Raw genomic sequence first — 20,817 nt, 5'->3', positions numbered from 1 at the left:
TCAACATTGTAAAAGCTATCTGTGCTTAAGCCCCAGGCCAACATCATTTTAAATGGAGAAAAACTGAAAGCATTCCCTCTAAAAACTGGAACAAGACAGGGATGCCCTCTTTCACCACTTCTCTCTAACACAGTTCTTGAAACTCTAGCCAGAGCAATTAGACAAAAGAAATTAAAGGGATATGGATAGGAAAAGAAAAACTCAAATTATCACAATTCGCCGACAATATGACTCAATACTTAGAAGATCCAAAAAATTCTACCAGAAATCTTCTAGAACTAGTAAATTAATTCAGCAAAGTAGCAGGATATAAAATCAACACCCATAAATCATAGGCATTTCTGTACATCAGTGACAAATCCTCAGAAAGAGAAACTAGGAAAACCACCCCATTTACAATAGTCTCAAAAATAAATAAATAAATAAAATACTTGGGAATCAACTTAAGGAAAGAGGTGAAAGCCCTCTACAATGAAAATTACAGAACACTAAAGAATTAAAGAAGACCTTAGAAGATGGAAAGATCTAACTTGTTCTTGGATAGGCAGAATTAGTATTGTCAAAATGATCATACTACCAAAAGCACTATACAGATTCAACACAATCCCAATCAAAATTCAACACAATCCCAATCAAAATTCCAATGACATTCTTCATAGAAATAGAAAAAGCAACCATAAAATTCATCTGGATAAATAAGAGACCCAGAATAGCCAAAGCAATCCTTAGAAAGAAGAATAAAGGTGGTGGCATTACTATTCCAGATGTTAAACTATACTGCAGAGCAATAGTATCAAAACCAGTATGGTACTGGCACCAAAACAGACCTGTAGACCAATGGCACAGGAACAAACCCACATAATTACAGTTATCTCATATTAGACAAAGGTGTCAAAAACGTATATTAGAGAAAAGATAGCCTCTTCAACAAATGGTGCTAGGAAAACTGGAAATCCACATGTAACCAAATCAAATTAAACCTCTATCTCTCACCATGCACAAAACTCAACTCAAAGTGGATCAAGGACCTAGGAATTAAATCAGAGACCTTGTGCCTAATGGAAGAAAAAGTAGGCCCAAATGTCGGATTAGGCCCCAACTTCCAAATAAGACTCCTATAGTCCAAGAATTAAAACCAAGAATCAATAAATGGGATGGATTCAAACTAAAAAGCTTCTTCTCATCAAAACAAACAATTAGTGAGGTGAATAGAGAGTCTATAGAATGGGAGCAAATCTTTACCACAAGCACATCAGAGCACTAATCTCTAAGATATATAAAGCACTCAAAAACCTTAACACTAAAAAAACAAATGACCCAATCAATAAATGGGACAAGGAACTGACAGACACTTCTCAGAAAAGGATATACAATCTAATCAACCAACATATGAAAAAATGTTCATCATCACTAGCAATTAAGAGAAATGAAAATCAAAACTAAGATTTCATCTCACTCCAATCAGAATGGTAGCTATCAAGCATACAAACAACAATAAGTATTGGTGAGGATGTGGGAGAAAAGGCACACTCATATATTGCTGGTGGGACTACAAATTGGTGCAGCCAATATGGAAAGCAGTACGGAGATTCATTGGAAAACTTGGAATGGAACCACCATTTGACCCAGCTATCCCACTCCTTGGTTTATACCCAAAGGACTTAAAAATAGCATACTATAGTAACGCAGCCACATCAATGTTTATAGCAGTACAATTCACAATAGCTAAATTGTGAAACCAACCCAGATGCCCTTCAGTAGATGAATGGATAGGAAATCTTTGGTATATAAACACAATTGAATATTACTCAGCATTAAAAGAGAATAAATCATGGCATTTGCAGGTAAATGGACAGAACTGGAGAATATAATGCTAAGTGAAGTAAGCCAATTCCAAAAAACCAAAGGCCAAGTGTCTTCTTTGATATGAGGATGCAGACTCATAATCGTGAAGGGAAGGGAACATGGGAGGAATGAAGAAACTTTAGATAGAGCAAAGGGGAAGGAGTGGAAGGGAGGGGCATGGGTGTAGGAAAGACGGTGGAATGAGTTAGACATCATTACCCTAAGTGCATGGATGAAGACATGAATGGTATGAAAATACTTTGTGTACAACCACGGACTTGAAAATTGTGCTCTATATGTGTAATATGAAATGAATTGCATTCTGCCATCATATATAACAAATTAGAATAAATAATTTAATAATGATAATTAAAAAAAGAAGCCAGCTGAGATAAGGACCCTTCTGGTGCTGGCCCATCACAATCTCTGAGGGTGCCGAGAGAAAGCCACACATACTCCAGAACACGTCCCTCCTTGTAAGGATCTGGGCTTACCCGTTCCAGAAACTGAATCACAGTTTCCTTGCTCTCCTCTGCAGTGCTATCCAGGTGCTCCAGCCAGAGCTCCAGCTCCTTCCATGTGTGTTCGAACACGCCTGTGTCCCGAAGAATCTGTGAGCAAGTAATGCCACAGCATGGGTCAGAACAGAATCCACTTTCCATGGAAGCCATGGTAGTTTCATGCTTCCCCAGCATTAAGTGGAAACCAGGGAGCATGAATGTATTATCTAAAGGTTCAGTTTAAAAGTTGTTGCTTCCAAATAATCCCCATTATGGAAGGAACCTAAGAAAAGGAATCATTCCATGGTCTATCCAAGACAACGCGATTCCCCTCTCACTGCTGCTTAGTCCTTTCCCCCATTTCCTGAATTTGTAAGGGGAAAGAGTCGCTTGCCACTTAGGGGCTGGCATTCCACCTGGATTTTCACAAAGACCTAGGTAAACGTGGAATACCTGACCCCTCATAGCAACTCAACCTTTGGCCTATAGGAAACCCCCAAGGACACAGCCAGGCACACCATAACATTTTAATGTGGTACCTCAAGACCCAGACCTGAGCAAGAAGCACCACCACCAGAACAGAATCTGGTACCAGGCAGGATCTGAATCTATGAGGCTGAATAAATGACACCCCTAATGATCTGATGACAGAGACTTGAGGAGTTAAACAGTCATATAGCACAGAGCCCTATAACGAAGGGTGTGCACCCCAAACCCTGCAGTGTATCAATTCCACTCATCTGCCACTAGTGATGATAAAATGTGTCTGCCCTTGAGTTCACACCTGCACTACCTGAATGGAAAGGGCAACCTGCAGGAGCAAAGACTCAGCCATGGTCTTCAGTAAGCTCAGGTGAGATGAAGAAAGTAAAGTGAGATCATGAACCCTTCAAATAAAGTGAAAGGTCACATCTCTGTACCCTAAACACAGTGAGTGTGGTTCTTGTAGCACCCCCCAAGATATTTTTTGCAGAGCAAAAATGAGGCAATAGATTCCCTGCTATACTATAGCAAGTATAGTGTGTAATATGAAATGAATTGCATTCTGCTGTCATATATAACAAATTAGAATAAATTTGTTTATACTTGTTTATATTTGTTTATACTTGCTATACTATAGTAAGACCTGAGGCAATTGTGGAAAAGTGAGAACCACATATGAGAAAGAGAAGTAAACAAAGCCCTCATTCTCTCCCACTGACTTTGGTGACACCTGTGCTGAGGGTAACAGACAAGATCAAAAAGGTTGAAAGCTTCAGAGAAGGCAGAGTCCAGGGATGAGAGAGCAAGCATTGACTATTAAATGGTTCCCCAGAGCACATACAGTATTTACTGAGTCTACAATGTGCTAGGCTACTACTTTATTACATTTAATCTTTTCTAACACCCTATGGTTTTATTGTCTCCATTCACCATGGGAAAACAATTCAGAGAAGTTAACTAGTTTATCCAGGCAACCCAGGAAGATAAAGAACCAAACCAGAATTCAAATCCAGGAATCACACTTCAAAGCCCATGTTTTATCCCGTCACCATGCTGCTTCTCAAGAATGCAGCTAAGACACACTAAATTAAAACTACCTAAAACCCTCTGCTGTAAACTTTACAACAGCTCCCATACAGTTCCTGAATTCAACAATTGCTCACTAAGCACCTACTATAAGGAAGACCTATACAAATGCTTTCCAGAATTAAAACCTGGCACAAGATGCTCACCTTTATGATCAGAAGTTTGGTCAATGACTTGAGCTGTAAATGGCTACTGGTCACAAACATTTTCATCAATAAGTAAAACACTGATCGTTCTCCTCCAATAATTTCTATATCTGGGCCTTCCTAGAGATTGAATAATATATTTTCAATATGTGTAATTTTATATATATATATATATATATACGCATACACACAAATATACACATACATTAAATTTTAGTATGTAATTATATATCATAAAAATAACAAGGACCATTACTTGGTGAGGAAACAGGTAACTACATGTCCAGTATACTGCCAGATCCTGCACCTCATCTCATTTTAACTATCATTCAGCAAGAGTACAGTTATTCTACACATAAGGAACCACAACTTATTCAAAACCCCCCATTAGCACCCTTATAACAGCAAGTCAAACAGTAAGCACAGGCAGCCCTCTCCACATGCTGGCAAAGTTCTAGGCTCTTAACGTACACTGAACTCAACCCCTTTCTCCAACCCTGGAGGTGGTGAAATAGCTGCTATCCTATCTTACAGATGTGGGAACTAAAGCACCAGAAGGTAACTAGCTGTTTCCTGGGAACCAAGCTTAGGGAGCCCTGGAGTAGACACCTTATACTTGGTGGGTGGTGAGGAGGGAACTGAGGCCATCTGACCCTGTCTAAGGGTGCAATGGGTTTACTTTATCAGACTGCTTGTGCAAATATAATTGACTACTTATATGCAACTTATGCTCCTAAAAGGCTTTTGGGTTTAGAACACATGCCTATATATATAATTATATATCATAAAAATATCGAGGACCAAAAAGAAGTGCATGGAGCTCCAAATCCCCAGCTCATATTCTGTCGAATCTGCAAAACTCACCGTAGCCCTTGGCAATGAGGATGACACTAAACATGTAAAGTGCTGGGGTCTCAGCCTAGCAGACCACGTCAGCAGATGCATCTTACAAGCATAAGGTGGAGCACAGTATACAAATTAATGTCTTTAAACCAGTTGTCCCACAGCAAGAGGCCTCTGGTCAGTCTCCAACTAAATCATCAGCAAGAGTGAAAAACAGTCAACGACACTCCCCACTTACTGCCTCCCTGGGGTGGGGTCCAGTGCCACACAGCTCAGTAGGAAGCTGACAGAAGGATTCTGAGAGGTATGCCTGGGCCCCTCCTTGACCCCAACTCATAGCTGGGACCTTAAACTTGTGCTTATTGCCCCAGCACCTTGTCTCTAGGTGGTGGGAACAGAGCTTCCCTATAAAGCATTTGCACATAGCCTAGCACATGGGAAGTCCTCAGGAAGAGTGGGCTTCAACTGTGATGAAGGGAACCTTAGCAAGATGACTGCAGGGGGGGCATACATGTACCCCAGCAACACAGCATTCTTAGATCCTTCTGGAAATACCCCTTGTATAAAGTCCAACATGCCTTTCCATGGTATTAGTTCCTACAAAAATTTAACATAAGATCTAAGTCATTAAAAAAATGTGAGCTACTAAGAAGCAAGGCTTAGACAATGCTTAGTCTGGCTGGCCAGTTTTCCCTCACTGCACAGGAGTAACAAAAAAACACGGGGGTTGTTGTTTTGGTTTTTTTCTTCAGTACTGGTAATTGAACCCCATGATGCTCTACTACTGAGCTATATCCCCAGATCTTTTTACTTTTAAAACTTTGAGACAGGGTCTTACTAAGTTGTCCAGGCTGACCTTGACTCAGATCCTCCTGTTTTAGCCTCCCAAACAGTTAGTGTTTATCACTGCACCCAGCTGAACATCCACAGGAAAACACCTCCTTCCTGCATGCTTAACTTCCCTCCATGAGTCAACATCATGCTCTACAAAAGATCCTAGATGTTCCTGAGATACAAAGTGCTGTAAGCAGTGTTTGTTGACCTTCCCTTAATCCTTTGCTTGACCTGGCTTGGTGTCTATTCCCATGAGGACAAAGGAGAAGGAATGTATTTTATTTACATTTTTTTTTTTTTTAATGACAAGAAAAACAAGCACTGAGATAGAAGCTAACAAATCCAGCAAGTCTGGAGATCTCTACTTCCCACCTGTGCCTTCAACCACAGAAACTTGTTGGCAGGCAGCTCCAGGGCCACCTTTAGCATGTGATGCTGCAGGATGGGTGGCACCTCCTCTCTCAGGCCCTGCTCGGAGATGATGCCTGTAATGGAAGTGAAGAACACAGACAAGAAGTAAGCCAACCCCCCAAATCCAAATGCCATAGTAGGGTTAGGAGAGAAAGCATGGGAGGATTAGACGAACTTTAGATAGGGCAAAGGGATGGGAGGGGAAGGGAGGGGGCATGGGGGTAGAAAAGATGGTAGAATAAGATGAACATCATTACCCTAAGTACAAGCATGAAGACATGAATGGTGTGAATATACTTTGTGTACAACCAGAGATATGAAAAACTGTGCTGTATATGTGTAATAAGAATTGTAATGCATTCTGCTGTCATATGTAACAAATTAGAATTAAACACAGACAAAGAGTCATTCAGGTGTGGGTGCCTGGCAACTGCTACCCTGGCCAAAAGGACCAGATGAGGAACCCCATATCTAGAAAGAAAAAAGGATGTGGGTCTGTACCCATGTCCTATGCTCCTTCACACAGGTTATATGAGACATGCCTTACTACCAGACCTATCCAAATTCTTCAATAAAAAGCTCAAATTTCCCTTGCCCAAAATAGCCCTTACCCATCACTCAGCCCACGCTGGCCTTGGCCTATACCTGGAATCATGGCCTCTAAGTGTGGGCCCTCCCTGATGTTATTCCTTACATGGGATGCAGGCCTTACTGCCCACGGGGCAGGTGTTTTGTGGACAGAGACTGTACTGTGGTCGCTGAGCCTTATCCTTTAGCCTGGTCTTTGGGTTTGTCCTTTGCTTAGGAAGGATACCACTACTAAGTCCTAAATGGCAATATTCTAGTATATTCTCAAGGCAAAGAAAACATTTCACCTTCAAATAATTTAAAAAGCTAATTACAGCTCTTAAAAAGGACTATTTCAATAGCTTATATAAATGCCAAGAATAGTATTTTTGCAAGTCTTCCTCTGTAGGCCCAATAGCAAAGTCAACTTTATCAGGCAAACCTGACCATTAGGGAGCCATGACCAGACAAGCATAATGTTACTTTTATGAGAAATGTTTTGAACCCAACTCATTGAGGTAAAAATACGAGGTAACTACTTTCAAGTGCCTCTGCATGAATGGTATGGGATGTCCCTTCCATGGGGCTTTCTTTTCTGCAGCATGCTCTGCTCCCTTGAAAGTCAGTATTACAATTAATGTCACCTGATCTGGGCTGTGGATTCAGGCTGGCTGGCTTCTCCCCTCTTCACACTTACTGCCTATGCTAAGTGTTCAGTTAATATTTAATATGCCGGTAAACCACCCCCAACTTTCCTTATCCTCCATCTGAAGCTCTGCTCACGTTTATCAGTGCCTACTTCAGCCTCATGGTGGAAAGAGCAGCAGCTTTTCTGCAACCACTAATACAAACCTTTCAGGAGCTTGCTGAAGTCAAAGTTGTACTGCATGACCATGTGGGGGACCACCTTCTGGTAGAGGCATATGACCTGGAGCAGAATGGCTTTCAAAAGAATGGTTTCTGCATCGTCTGCACCAAAAGAAAACAGGCTGGATTAGGAAATGTCCTTGTTCTTGGATTTCGACTGGGAAGTGGCTGAGCCACCTGTGACACTGTATAGCGATCAATAGCATATTCAACACTAAGACTGCCGACATATCCCCATGACAAGATGTAAGGCCTCAACACAAAGAAAAAGGCTAAGATTATGGAAAGGGTGGCTGCTCTCTCTGTGCTTTTGTGTCCTCATCTGAGCACTGGAGATATACAGCAGGGCCCACGCCTATAGGACTTCTGTAAGGATTCAACAGGATCTAGATAGGAGAGACAAAGTTCATTACCTGGTCAACAAGATCAAGTTAATAAAATATGAGGGGGACCACGTAGCCCACCTCCATCTACAGAGCAAAAGAGCCCCCTAATCCACACACCTATCGAGTGAAAGCCCAGAGCATATGACACACAGAATTCAAGTTTTCAGAGAGTCAGTACTTGCCCTAAGCCAAAAAAGGACAAAAGATACATTCACCACCAGAGGGGCCCCTCTAGGTAGGAGCCACCCCAGGCTACTGTCAGCTCTTTCCTGGGCAAACAAGAGATTCCCCCCATCCAGAAGCCCTTACCACTCTGGTGAGTCACATCAGCAGCTGGGGTCCTGTCACCTCTTTTCTTCCCTTTCATATCATCCTGTTTTGTCTCTTGCTTTTTAAGTGACTGCCAGACCCACACGATAGTGTTCAGGTCTGGCAAAATCTAAATGGGAAAAAGCCAACAAATCATCATAGTAAACAATGAAGAGAAATAAATGAACCTAAGCATACTAACAGGAAGCAAGATGCAGAAGAGGAGGGGCACGTGTGCATGATTGTGAATATTAGTACATGAGTGTTAGTGCATAAGAAAAAGGTGAGAGGCTGGGTGAGAACAGGCCCACATTCTTTTAAGCTCTGTTCTGTGGTATAATTTCTGGAACTTTACACAGGCTTTGGTGAAAACAACAGAGCTAATAATGAGAACAAGCTCTGAAGACTCATTCAGCAGGCTAGACTATGGGCCTGAAGAGATGATTCCTGAGGACCAGCTCCAGGGCACTTGGCCCAAACGACCGGGTTATTCTCAGAGCAGCTGACCAGTTTACAAGAGTCTGTCCTTCCTTATTAGCAGAATCAGCCAAGGGTGGGGGCTTCCCTAGTCACCAAGCCCCTTCTCATGTGGGTTACAGTACACTCAGCAGATGTGTGCAGCAGTGGGCCACTGGGCAAGGGAAGGGGCACAACAATGACACCTGATGAGATACAAGGTCCCACCTGAACCAGAACTCCACTACCAGTTCTGTGGGAGACCAAGTGCATCTTCTGAATTCTTACCTTGCCCAAGCACTTGTGGACTGTGCTAACTGTGAAACACAAGTGGCACTTTTATCAGCTAATCCTCAGCACCTGTGCCACATTCTGCCTGCTGGCTCAAGGACACGTCACTTGGCTCCCACCCTCTGCACTTCCAGCTCGGCCCCTTCACCCTGCCCTACCCAATGGTGAGGTCTGTAGGGAAAGGCCAAACCTGGGCCCATGCCTACCTTGCTCAGGGCTTCTCTGAAGAGCAACACAAACTCTTCCATCATCACAGCTGTGTACACGCCTGATTCTTGCCATAACTCTTTATTCAGGCAGTGGTCAATGGTTTTTAATGCTCTTTTCAAAATGACAGAAACAAGGGATAAAGCTGTGTATCTCACCGATGTGCTGTCCAACTGGGAAGAAAAAAGGCACTGAATCCACAAATGTCTCTAGATTTCTACGCACTGGGTTGGCTGGCTCTTGCCCCTTCCTGGGCTACCACTAGGGAAAGCCATGTGAGATGGATGAACTCTACACTGTGAGACCTGGAGACCTTGTGCCCCCAACATATCCTCTGGGTCAAACTTCGGCAGCTGCCAGGAAAGTGGTTACTAATGGTTTCTGTGGTCTGTTTTCAGTAAGCCTTCTCTGACAACCAATCAGACAACACAGATTATCTGCATTAAAAGCACAAAATCTCACCAGAACCCACCCACTGCTACTAAAAGCATTTCACATCAGGGAGCGATGGCAGAAAAACATGTCAGATTCTTCATGAAGAAAAACTACCTCCAAGCTCAGTGAGCAAATGCTGTGATTCAGAAGGTAGCGTCTCTCAGAGGTTCAGGTGCTGGAAGCATAGCTCCAGTGTGACAGCACTAACCTACGGGAGGTGTCAGATCATGGGGTGCCATTCTTAGAAGGGCTACAGAGGCCCAGGCTCTGGCCCAGACCAACTCAAGTGAACTGTGCATTCTCACATAAACCTAGTGATGCCACATTTGTTGGTATGGCAGCTCTGGGTGGGACACTCAAGATCTGAAGTGAGGAGGAACCTCCTAACTAAATTTGAGTCTAATAACCACTACGACTTGGTGTCCCAGCATTACTATTAGCTGTGGATTTATTCCAAGTGGGCACACAGAATGTCTTGAGCCAGTACTGTCTGCAACCCCACAATTCCTTCAAAAGAAGGCCCCAAGCAAGGGCTCGCATGACACTAGAGGGTTGGGAACAAAGCCCAAGCCCCTTCTCACAAGTCCTTCTTATTTCCTGTTTCTAAAATAAACTAACTCTTCAGCAATTTTTGAGGCAACACCGTAAGGGAGAAAACAAAAACAACTGATAATTGTAGTCCTCAGATCCACTTATACCAGTGGATCCCACTCATATGAAAAAGGGTGTCTTGGGAAGGACACCTGGGAACACGGGCAAGACTGGGGCTCAATGGCCCTGGGCCTACACAGGATGGCACCGCCAGGAGAGGACTGTGTCCTCCCTCACTCCCTGAATCACTCCGTTGAGAGGATCTTGAGACAACACTGTAAGGAAAGGGAGGGAGGCCAGCCTTTCATCTTTCAGAATGCCAGGAGGAAGCAGGTGGGAGCACAAATGCAGCCCTCAAAAAAGCCATACCTGATCTATTCCTTTCAGTTCCATTTTCCTGTGAGCCCCTTGAGAAACATTAATGTTTCCCACAAAACATATGGACAAGCTAGATAGGCCCTCATTTTCTTATGAGGAAAGAACAAAAGACCTTTCTGCCTCATCCCACATGGGCGTCCTCTCTGTTCCTGACCCACTGCCCAAACTCAGCACAAACCTGGAGGAAACCAAAAGATTCAATTGCATTGTCTACACCACTTTATGGTGACCGTGCCATCATCACTGGACCAACTCATGTCTGTGTGACAAAGCTGACCCTGTTCCTACTGACATCATACATTCCAGCTTGCTTGAAAGGACAGAGGTGCCCTCTAGATGCCTACTCTCCCCAGGAAGAATTTAGTCGCTCAGGCCTAAAAGAGACTGGCAGAGCCCAGAACCCAGTTGTTCCAACGACTCACAGCCATTTACCTAAACCTACGATGCTGTGGTGAAACATATACAAGCCCTTTCAGCATGTGGCTCCTGATGGGACCTGGGGACCTCTTTAATAAATTAAAATGTAAAATATAAGTACCTATTTTTTTTTCACTAACGTGTCCTTCAAAAATGCCTGAAAATAAATGTTCCAATGAAATCTTAACACCAATCATCTGAATCAAAGAAGAAAAACTTTGCTGGCAAGTTTCAGCCCCATGGTGCTCAAAATTCTGAACTGATAATATTTTAATAAAGGAGCTTCCCTTTCTGATTCTAACATTTCTCCCACCCTAGGCAGGACTAGAGAGGCAAGAAGTATCCAGAGGTTCCTGCCATGTGCTGGAGAAGGACAGATATGGAACCCCAGTCACACCTAGAAGGAGTGGCTTCCACTCCAAGGTCCTTGCCCCACATATGTAGATTTGTCACTCATGGGCCATTTTAAGCTAAAGTCCCGTCCTAGAAGCCTCAGAGGCACTGTGACGAAATACAATCTAATAGTCAGGCTGGTATTCTCAGAACACTCAAGCACACAGCCAGAGAGTTTAGCAGGAAAAAGTTCCAGAAGTGGGGCAACCCATGACCTACATTTAATGCCTGAGTGAACATGATCTTATTGCACACCAGGGGCACTGTGGTCACCATCACCATCGCCAGGAGCCGTGGCAAGGGGATAAACTCCCTGGTCCAAAATGCTCGGGAAACCTCTGGTTGGGCCTCATAGATCTGGAGAAAAAGAAGAAAAGAAATTTGGCTGGTGCTAGAAATAAGTTTTAAACCTGAAGCTAATTTTATGAACCCAACACTGAAGCTATTCCAATCAAATAATTAGCAATAAAGGTCAGACTGGCCACTAGGAGCAAGGTTAGAATTAACCCCAAATCCACTTGTTAAAGAAAAATATGGTTACCACTTTAGCATCTCAGAGCAGTGACTTCCAAAGCAGAGCTTGGCCTGGTCTGGGGAGCCTCTGATGATGAATCGATCACTGCTGGAACTAACAGTGGTATCACTATCAACCACTGCACTTAACAAGGACCTGACAAATCACATCATCTTTTTAAAGTTTCACGATCCCTTTGGGGTAGGGACAACCAACATTAAAAATAAAATGTGCTTATGGATGGTAAAACTGGCCCTCAATGAGGTTAAGTGACTTCCCTTGAACCACATGTTTAATAAGCAGTCAAATTAAAGACTCAACTCAGGCTGCAGAGACCAAGCACTTGCCCCTCAGTGAGGCTGGGAGGACAGTACCAGAAGCAGCTGCCAGAAGACGTCCATCCTCCCCCATTAAGGGGCAAGGCACATCCTTCTCACCTGGATATACACATGGGAACTGCACATGTACCTAAATTCTCATACATGAAACAGATAATGCTGGGTCCAGACTGAAGCACAAGAAAATAATCCCAGGTACTTCATCACTAAGAAGGCCATAAATCAGAGCAAAAAAGCTTAACTGAGCCAGGCAATACTGCCAAAGAATGTATAATAAGTTCAGGTTGAGCATCCCTAATCTGAAAATTCAAAATCCAAAGCTTTTTGAATGCCAACATGTTTCTATGCAAATATTTCAAAATCCAAAAACTCTAAAATCAGAAACACCTTTAACCCCAAGCATTTTGAGTAGGGATATTCAACCTGTACCTCCAATGTTTGGTGAGGGGGATGCAAACACCCAATAGCTCATTTCAAGTTATTCTATGGACTTGAAACCAATCTTTAAAAACTGTCCTGCAATTCAGATATTTCACTAACTCTGGCTTCATTGTGCTCAGACTTAACAAGATTTCACCTAAAGCAATATCATAATGAGGAAGATAAATTGGATCAACAGATTCAAAAGAAATAAAGCTCAAAATTCAGCTCATTGAAAATCAACATGCTCTACTCAAAGAATAAGGTCAAGTTAACATCATCTAAAATAGCCCTTTAACCCTGGAGGGAGGTCTCCCCCCGGCCCCCCTTGCACACCTGACCAGACCAGAATGCTTGGCATTCCCCCAACTCCTCATGCTCTGCCCTGCCCCAGTCAACAGGTACTTTTTACCTTGTTTAGTAGTTTGATATTATTTAGCCAAGTGGACTTCACTCTTGGAAGAAAGGAAAACGTGACCTCCTTGAAATATTTGTTCAGCAAGTCCGGGCACACCTTAAGGATGTTCACCACAAGCTCAGCCACCAGCTCATCCTCAGCTGCTGTTTTCAAACCCAACAAGAAGTGCAAGAGTGTCAGGTTGCCTCCTCTATTAAGGACAGAGACAAGAGGCAAGAGTCAACAAGGACAATTCAAAATGTGCTAGGAGCTGGAGCAGCTCTCAGAGACAAAGGAGTAACAGGGCAGTGGGCAAATGTCCCCCAGGGTACAAAGTGGCATGTAGGGTTTCAGTGCCACAGGAGAGGGCTTCAATTCCACCCCCTACTCCTGAGTGGCTGAAAGGGTCCCTACCTTGTCCTACTCCCATCCCTGCTTTCCTCCTTCCCTCCCTCAAATTCAGTTTGACTTAAGATGAAGACATGGACCTCTCTATGCTGCCAGTCAGCTATAGTCTGACTAGTAGGTAGAGCTACTTTAAAAAAAAAAGGCAAAACCAGCAAGCAGGACTCCCTCCCCCAATTTCTTTCTTCCTTTCCTTTAGTAATCAATTCAATGGGCATTTATTGAATAATAATTATGTTCTTATAGTAATAACATCCCATGCCCCTTAATTTTTTAAGATTTATTTTTTAGCCAACACATAAAATCTTAAAAACTGTATCTACCAATGGAATGCCATGTAACATCGCAATACAAGGATGCACTGCATAACGTTTACAGCAGGTTAAACATGTTTATCTCTTCAAACATTTATCATTTCTTTATGGTGGAAACTTCCAAAACCCTTTGTTCTGCCCTCTCCAGATTTCCCCAACCATACAAAAAAGCATAAGATAAATATGTATACATTGTGTATATATGTGAGTATAAAAAATACAGATAGGAAAGGCATTTTTCTTCTGAAAGGATAGTCTTTTTTTCTTTTTCATATGAAGTCAGAGCTCATGCATTGCCACAGGTCCATAATGACATCAAATTAACTCTAAAATACTACAAGACAGTATAAAGCCTTTGTGTACATCTTCTGCCCTCTATTTCTGGTTTATTTAGTACAGGGAAAAATCCACTGTTGGAAAGTATTCAACATTTTTCCTTCTTCGAGAGTATGAAAAGATGATTTTCGAGAGCATGAAAAGATGATTCAAAGTAAAAGTAAGGAAAACTTGCAGACCCTGTATCACATAAAGAGAGCAATAACCCCAGGATCTACACAGCCAAAGCACAGACTCTAGGTTTTATTTATCTATCCTGAAGTCTTGGTGCTCTATGTCTTGAATCTCCTCATAAATTGACTGAAACTAAAATGCTAAATGATAGCTGCAAATATAAAATTTTCTCTAAAACTGAATTAGCATATAATTTTATTTGAAAAGTATTCTTTTTAAGAGAAAGGTGTAAAAAAATTTTAAAAGATGCAAAATTCTTTATATAAAAATTTCATGAACAAAAGAAATATAGTTTCTACTATCAAATGAACAGAACATTAAGTCTACCAATAGTGCCAAAAATACCACACATACTTATTATTTTAATAAACAGTGTAATAAAATGAATAGCACTTATACTGATATGGTTGCAATGCACACCAGAGGCTGCCCCTGGCAGTTGCCATGCTCCATCCCTCTGAGGCAGGCATTACTTTTACTTCCATTTGATAAATGAGTTAAATAAGGCAGAGAGGATATGTAATCTGCTAAGGTCTCAGGGCTGTTAGAATTAGAGTAGGTCTGCAGAGTTAAATTAGCTAGGCTAGCTGTCTAATTTGACCCACACACCAAGGGATGCCACACCACGGCCCACCGCCTAGCTTTATACATGTAAAGAGTTTTGGGGGAACTCAGTTACACCCATTTATCTACATCTATGGCCACGCCAGTGCTGCAATGGCACAGCTAAGCAATCACAACAAACTGTATGGCTTGCCAAGCCTAAAATACCATCTGGTTCTTTATAGAAAAAGCTTGCTAAACCTTGCTCCACTCTCTAATACCCACTATGTGCCTAAGCACTGAAAGCCAAAACAGATCAGCCCCTTTTCTCACTTCACACAATCAGATAATAAAGAGGCAAGAAGTCTCTATGCAAGGTACTAAGAAATCAGTGACAAGGCTGAGCCAGGCAAAAGACACTGACAGAGGAGGGAGTACTTCAGAGAGAGTGGCAAGGGCAGACCTCCCTGAAGAGGTGAGTTTTCTGCAGGAACCTGGATGAAAAGAGGGACGAGCCACACAACTGTCAGGGAAGCACGTGTTTCCATCTCCTCAAGGCCTCCCATCACTATCCACAAACATAGCTCCCCTCCTCTCCCTCAACACAACATTTGTTTTATGCTAGTGGCTTCAAAAATTCATGAAAACCACAGGTTATTCCAAAAAGACCCACACCCTCAATTTGACTCAATGTGCTCATTAAGTGATCATCTATTTCATGGGTCTTGTTATGGAGGTAAAAATGCTTTAAAAGGAGCTGGGGTTGTGGCTCAGTAGTAGAGCGCTCGCCTAGCATGTGCAAGGCCCTGGATTGGATCCTCAGCACCATATGAAAATAAATAAATAAAAATAAATGTGTTGTGTCCAACTACAACTAAAAAATAAATATTAAAAAAAACACTTTAAAGGTGTGTGGGGTGCGTATGTGTTTTAAGCATGGTTAAGATTTTTATTAGATTATAAAAATGCAGTTACAGTTGAGCAGAAATATGAACTCATTCACAATGATGAGATAAATACACTTCACTAAGAGAAAACTTAAAGAAGGAAAAAAATGATGTGGCAAGCTAAAATCAGAATAATCTCAGAATTGAAATGAGTGCAAAGTCACAAGCAGGCAGAATAATTCCCATCACGTTATCCCATTCTGAAAGAATCAGGCATTTTCTGATTGCCTGAAACTATAAGTAAATCACACTATATAAACCCTTAAAATAAAATGCTATGCAGTCAAAGGGGGATGAGGGATAAGTCATTCACAATAACCAGAAAATATATCCAACATTTTTATTGTCAAATGAGAAAAAAGTAGGTTTATTATTTTAGTAATTTAAAAAAATATGTATTGGAGTTATATGATTAACAACTACTGAGTAGTAGTTGTTAATCATATAAGGCAGTATGTAAAAAAGTGGATGTGTAACCGATGTGATTCTGCAATCTGTATACGGGGTAAAAATGGGAGTTCATAACACAGTTGAATCAAATGTATGAAATATGATATGTCAAGAACTATGTAATGTTTTGAACAATTAATAAAAAAAAAAACAGTTATACTAAGACAGTTATGGAACCAGATTTCCTGAGTTCAAATAAAACTTAAGTATCTTGACCTCTCTGTGACCATTTTTTTCCTCTAGGAAATTAGGATAATATGGTACCCCTATATTGGGACCATGTGAGGTCATGTCAGAGTTCCCCTTGAGGGAAAGCTGACTTAAGCGACTCACTCTTGGATCCAGCTGACCACCACCACCATCTCTAAGTAAACAACTGAACACTTCCCTCAGTGAAACATTTCATTACCCATGTGTCTAGAACAATTGCTACACTGAGGCCTCTGCCCCTGAGACCCCAGAAGCTCTCTGGGGCCCCAATTGCCCAGCCCTAAAATGAGTTCGATAATGTCCACAATTTCAGTCCTAACCTACCACAGTCGTAATGACTTGAGGAGCATACTCAATGGGGTTCATAAGAATGTTGTACTTTACCTGCCAAAGGTACCCAAAGATGCATCATAAAAATTAATGCCATGCTTGAGAGAACAGCAAAGATCCATCAGGAAGTTATGCACAAGCTCCCTCACCATGGCTTTCCCTGCTTCTTCAGCAGACACCTATAAGGGTTTAAAAAGCTTCAGTGATTCACAAGCTCATAAACCTTGATAATAGCTATAGAATAAAAAACAGGCAAGTATCACCTGCCTGATTTTAACAACTCAGAAAACATTTAAAATCAAACACTTGGATGTTATTCCAAAAAAAAACCAAGAAAGAAAACAAAAGAAAAACAACCGAAATATATTGATCAAGATGAAAGAATACTCTAAGGAAGGCAAGTTAAAACCTGTTTTGATAAATGCTTAAAAATGATTTAATTTTCTTTTATACTTCTGAATAAAATTCCACATTTGGGAGTGTTTTTTATTAAGCCTGTGGGGCTTCTGGTATCCTCAAAATAAGAGGATACCAGCAAGTCACTGAGATAAAAGGAAGCATAGCAGAATCTAGAGAGGCAATTACCATGTAGTTAACAGGAAGGCTACACCTTCAACTCCACTGGCCGAGTCCATTTCAGAAAAACCCAAGGAAAATAAAAACAAGGAAACTCAATACACATGGGGGTCAACAGTTGAGAGCAACTGTTTTAACACGTGAGTTAACTATCACAAATAAGCTACCCACGTCGGTAGGTGAGGAACTGTGAAGTCTCTTAGACAGCATCCTCAAGTAAAAGAAAGAAACTCTGAAACTCCAAAAACTAGATATGAAAAAAGAGAAAGAAAAAAAGAAGAGGCCGACTGAGAGGAGGAAGAGTGAGCCTGGAGGAGCCCTATAAATCTACAGCATGGGCACTGTATGTGGAGTTTAAGATGTCAATCAGCCACAGGGAGTCGTAGTTTTCTCATTAAAAAAATAAATACAGTGTACTATCACAATGACCCCAAGGTTAGGAAAAAATTCCTATTGTAAAAATTAAAAATTTTTAAAAATCATATTGTGTTTAATAAACAAATAATATAACCATATAGCCAAAAGAAAAGAGATCAAATGAGAGGACTATTTTTTGAGTATGGACTAGAGCACAGATGCTTCAGTCTCCTGAGGATCACATTTCAGCACTGGGGTCAACTGAGACTGCACCTTGTCTGCCTCAGGGTTTTCCAGCGACACGTCGACAATCCCATTCCAGCTGTAGAGAGACGCTATGTGGTTCAGCAACTGCCCAGTAAAGAAACGAACCTTCTGTGTTTTTGTGATACTTTTACTGTGAACTACCTGAAAATAATAGTAAAACAAATGAAGCTTAAAGAACTGCTTATCTTTTGCTTAACTAAATTTACATTTACATATGGTTTCGTGCCTCCCTTACTTAAGCAGCTAAGCTTTTTCCACATCATTAACAATTCCTTTAGAGGGCTGGGGGTGTAGCTCAGTGGTAGAGCACTTGGCTAGCACATGTGAGGCACTGGGTTTGATCCTCGGCACCACATAAAAATAAGTAAAGAAAATTTAAATTATTGTGTCCATCTACAACTAAAAAAATAAATAAATAAAAAATACTTAAAAAAGATTTCCTTTAAAGCATCATTTGAAAGCTGAATACCATTCTATGCCATGAGCAGACCACAACTTACTTAACCAATCCCCTGTGGTGACAATCAAGGTGCTTCCACATTCTACCTATTCCCCATGAAACCATGAACAGGTCCTCGCAGTCTTCACTACATCTCTGACTAGGAACCTGCTGTGGTTCTTATGAATGGAAATGTGACACAAGTCCTCAAACCCACCCCAAAATGTCTGGTAGTGTGACCCACATACACGTATTTCAACATATCCCTATGTGGTTTTGGGGATACTCCAGTTCAGAGTGACCTTAACTCAAGAGTCCACCAACACAAGACCTTTGACATACGGTAGCAGAACTGTCTTCCACAGGGCTACAACACCTTCTCTAGTGAAGTACCCGATTCAAAGCATCTTTGCTAGCATTATCGTTTACTTCTTTAAAATTGCTATTCTGGGAGATTAAAAAAAAAAACCTCTATGTCATTATTTGTATTACCTTGGGTAAGCTGATGGGGGGAGTGGGGACTGTCTTGTGCACTGTAAGATGTTCAACAGCATCCCTGATCCCCACCCACTGCTTTTCCCTAGCCTACATAACTGTAGCCTCCAGAGCCCTGAACATGCCAGGAACCATTTCTTCAATCACTAGGAGAAAACAAACAACACATACACCCATCACCAAACACATACCTTTGTTTTCAGGGTAGATAACAAAATGTTGATGGTAGAAATCCTATCTTCCTTTATGCCTGAGCTAAAAATGCAAGGAATAAATTCTGAAAGTAAAAGTTTCAAAACATTAAACTCAGAAAATGAGAACAGATGAGAGAATAATACTGTTTAAATGGTACAAAAAACAACACCATGTGCCTTTTAAAAAAGTTTTATCTTTCTTGATTATACAAATTCATTGTAAGAAAACCCAGTTATGTGACACAAGAAATTAAGAGTATCTAAAGTATTAAATAATTTTTAAGAAGTTCAGTCATTTTTAAAATCTCATTTTACTTTCATTTTCTTCCATTAAGTAAAATGATCTCAATACTGAATATTTGAAAGGGAGCGTATAGTATGATAAATCTAAAATTTATTTCTTGCTTAGACTTGCTCAGAAATGTTTAAAATGATAGTCATTAATTTATTGGCTGGTGGTGGGTAATTTGAGGGGAATTTTGTTTGCTATTTGCTTTGTGCTTTCTTTTCATATTTCTCTTTTTTTTTTTTTTAAGAGAGTGAGACAGGGAGAGAGAGAGAGAGAGAATTTTTAATATTTATTTATTTATTTATAGTTATCGGCGTACACAACATCTTTGTTTGTATGTGGTGCTGAGGATCGAACCCCTGCCACACGCATGCCAGGTGAGCGCGCTACCGCTTGAGCCACATCCCCAGCCCTCTTTTCATATTTCTCGATCACCAGGGAGACAGAGGCTATGTCATTACTAATGCACTGGTTCCACTGGATAGAAGCATTGACACAATTACAATTTTACTCATTTCATGCATGCTTCATGGGCACACATAACTTCTAAAAAATTCTTTTTTTTTTTTTGTCGTTGTATATGGACAGCATGACTTTATTTTATTTGCTTATTTTTGTATGTGGTGCTGAGGATCGAACCCAGTGCCTCACACATGCCAGGCAAGCACTCTGACACTGAGCCACGGCCCCAGCCCCAAATTCATTATTCTTACCAAAAAAAAAAATCAGAAAATACTAAGCAAACCAAAAGTATAAGATTTAAAATCAACCATAACCTTGACTCCCAAAGGTGACACCACTGACATCTGAATTAACTGTTAGCCTTCTGATGAATACAAACTACTTTATTTAACTGCCAGTAAAATGGGATCATATTTTACAACTTATGACTAAGTTTACACCTAATCATAAAACACTGAAAAATTTTGATGTCAGCATATTCCTATGGCATTTTTATTAGCTTATGACTAGAACTCCCTTTGTTCAACCAGTCTCTTCCTGATGATAGTTAGCAAGAGTCCAATTTCCAGTTTATATGATAAAAGTGTCTCTTAACCAAATCTCTACTAGCATCCTTAACTACTTAGGACAAATGACTACACATGAAATTGCTGAATCAAGCATCTTAAATGCTATGATACATAAGGCCAGTTGCCCTGCAGAAACCTATCCCTTTGGCCCCTTATTCTTCAGTTAAATGCCAATTGGCTGAGAGGACACAAGGGAATTATGAAGATACACCTTGCCCCAGCAGCAGCAGCAGCAGCAGGACATCCTGAACCTAGTTCCTGGCAAAGGGCAAAGCAAGGAAAGAATTGTCTGCAACATCATGCAAAGAGAGTGCATTTCCTCTTCCATGATGTTCTACCATGGCAG

The 20,817-nt window shown here is 41.1% G+C and overlaps 1 protein-coding gene across 3 annotated transcripts in view; it reads right to left on the bottom strand.

Annotated features, from left to right (window-relative positions):
• The window catches only part of Urb1 (URB1 ribosome biogenesis factor), a 69,819-nt gene that overhangs the window by 36,448 nt on the left and 12,554 nt on the right, over positions 1-20,817 (bottom strand). For 2 of the 3 annotated variants that reach the window (XM_076867989.2, XM_076867991.2), the window contains 11 exons: positions 19,149-19,234; positions 18,030-18,164; positions 16,878-17,002; positions 13,130-13,325; positions 11,665-11,802; positions 9,231-9,404; positions 8,278-8,407; positions 7,568-7,684; positions 6,110-6,222; positions 4,061-4,180; positions 2,340-2,456 (listed from right to left, as the gene is read on the bottom strand). In XM_076867989.2, coding sequence (XP_076724104.2) covers positions 2,340-2,456; positions 4,061-4,180; positions 6,110-6,222; positions 7,568-7,684; positions 8,278-8,407; positions 9,231-9,404; positions 11,665-11,802; positions 13,130-13,325; positions 16,878-17,002; positions 18,030-18,164; positions 19,149-19,234 — 1,451 coding nt within the window. The remainder of the gene's footprint in view (positions 1-2,339; positions 2,457-4,060; positions 4,181-6,109; positions 6,223-7,567; positions 7,685-8,277; positions 8,408-9,230; positions 9,405-11,664; positions 11,803-13,129; positions 13,326-16,877; positions 17,003-18,029; positions 18,165-19,148; positions 19,235-20,817) is intronic. The other variant, XM_076867990.2, reaches the window with a different exon arrangement.

The sequence above is a fragment of the Callospermophilus lateralis genome, chromosome 10, assembly GCF_048772815.1.
Source record: "Callospermophilus lateralis isolate mCalLat2 chromosome 10, mCalLat2.hap1, whole genome shotgun sequence".
NCBI lineage: Eukaryota > Metazoa > Chordata > Mammalia > Rodentia > Sciuridae > Callospermophilus > Callospermophilus lateralis.
Note: the sequence above shows the minus strand (reverse complement) of the source record. Positions and strands in the feature narration are given on the sequence as shown.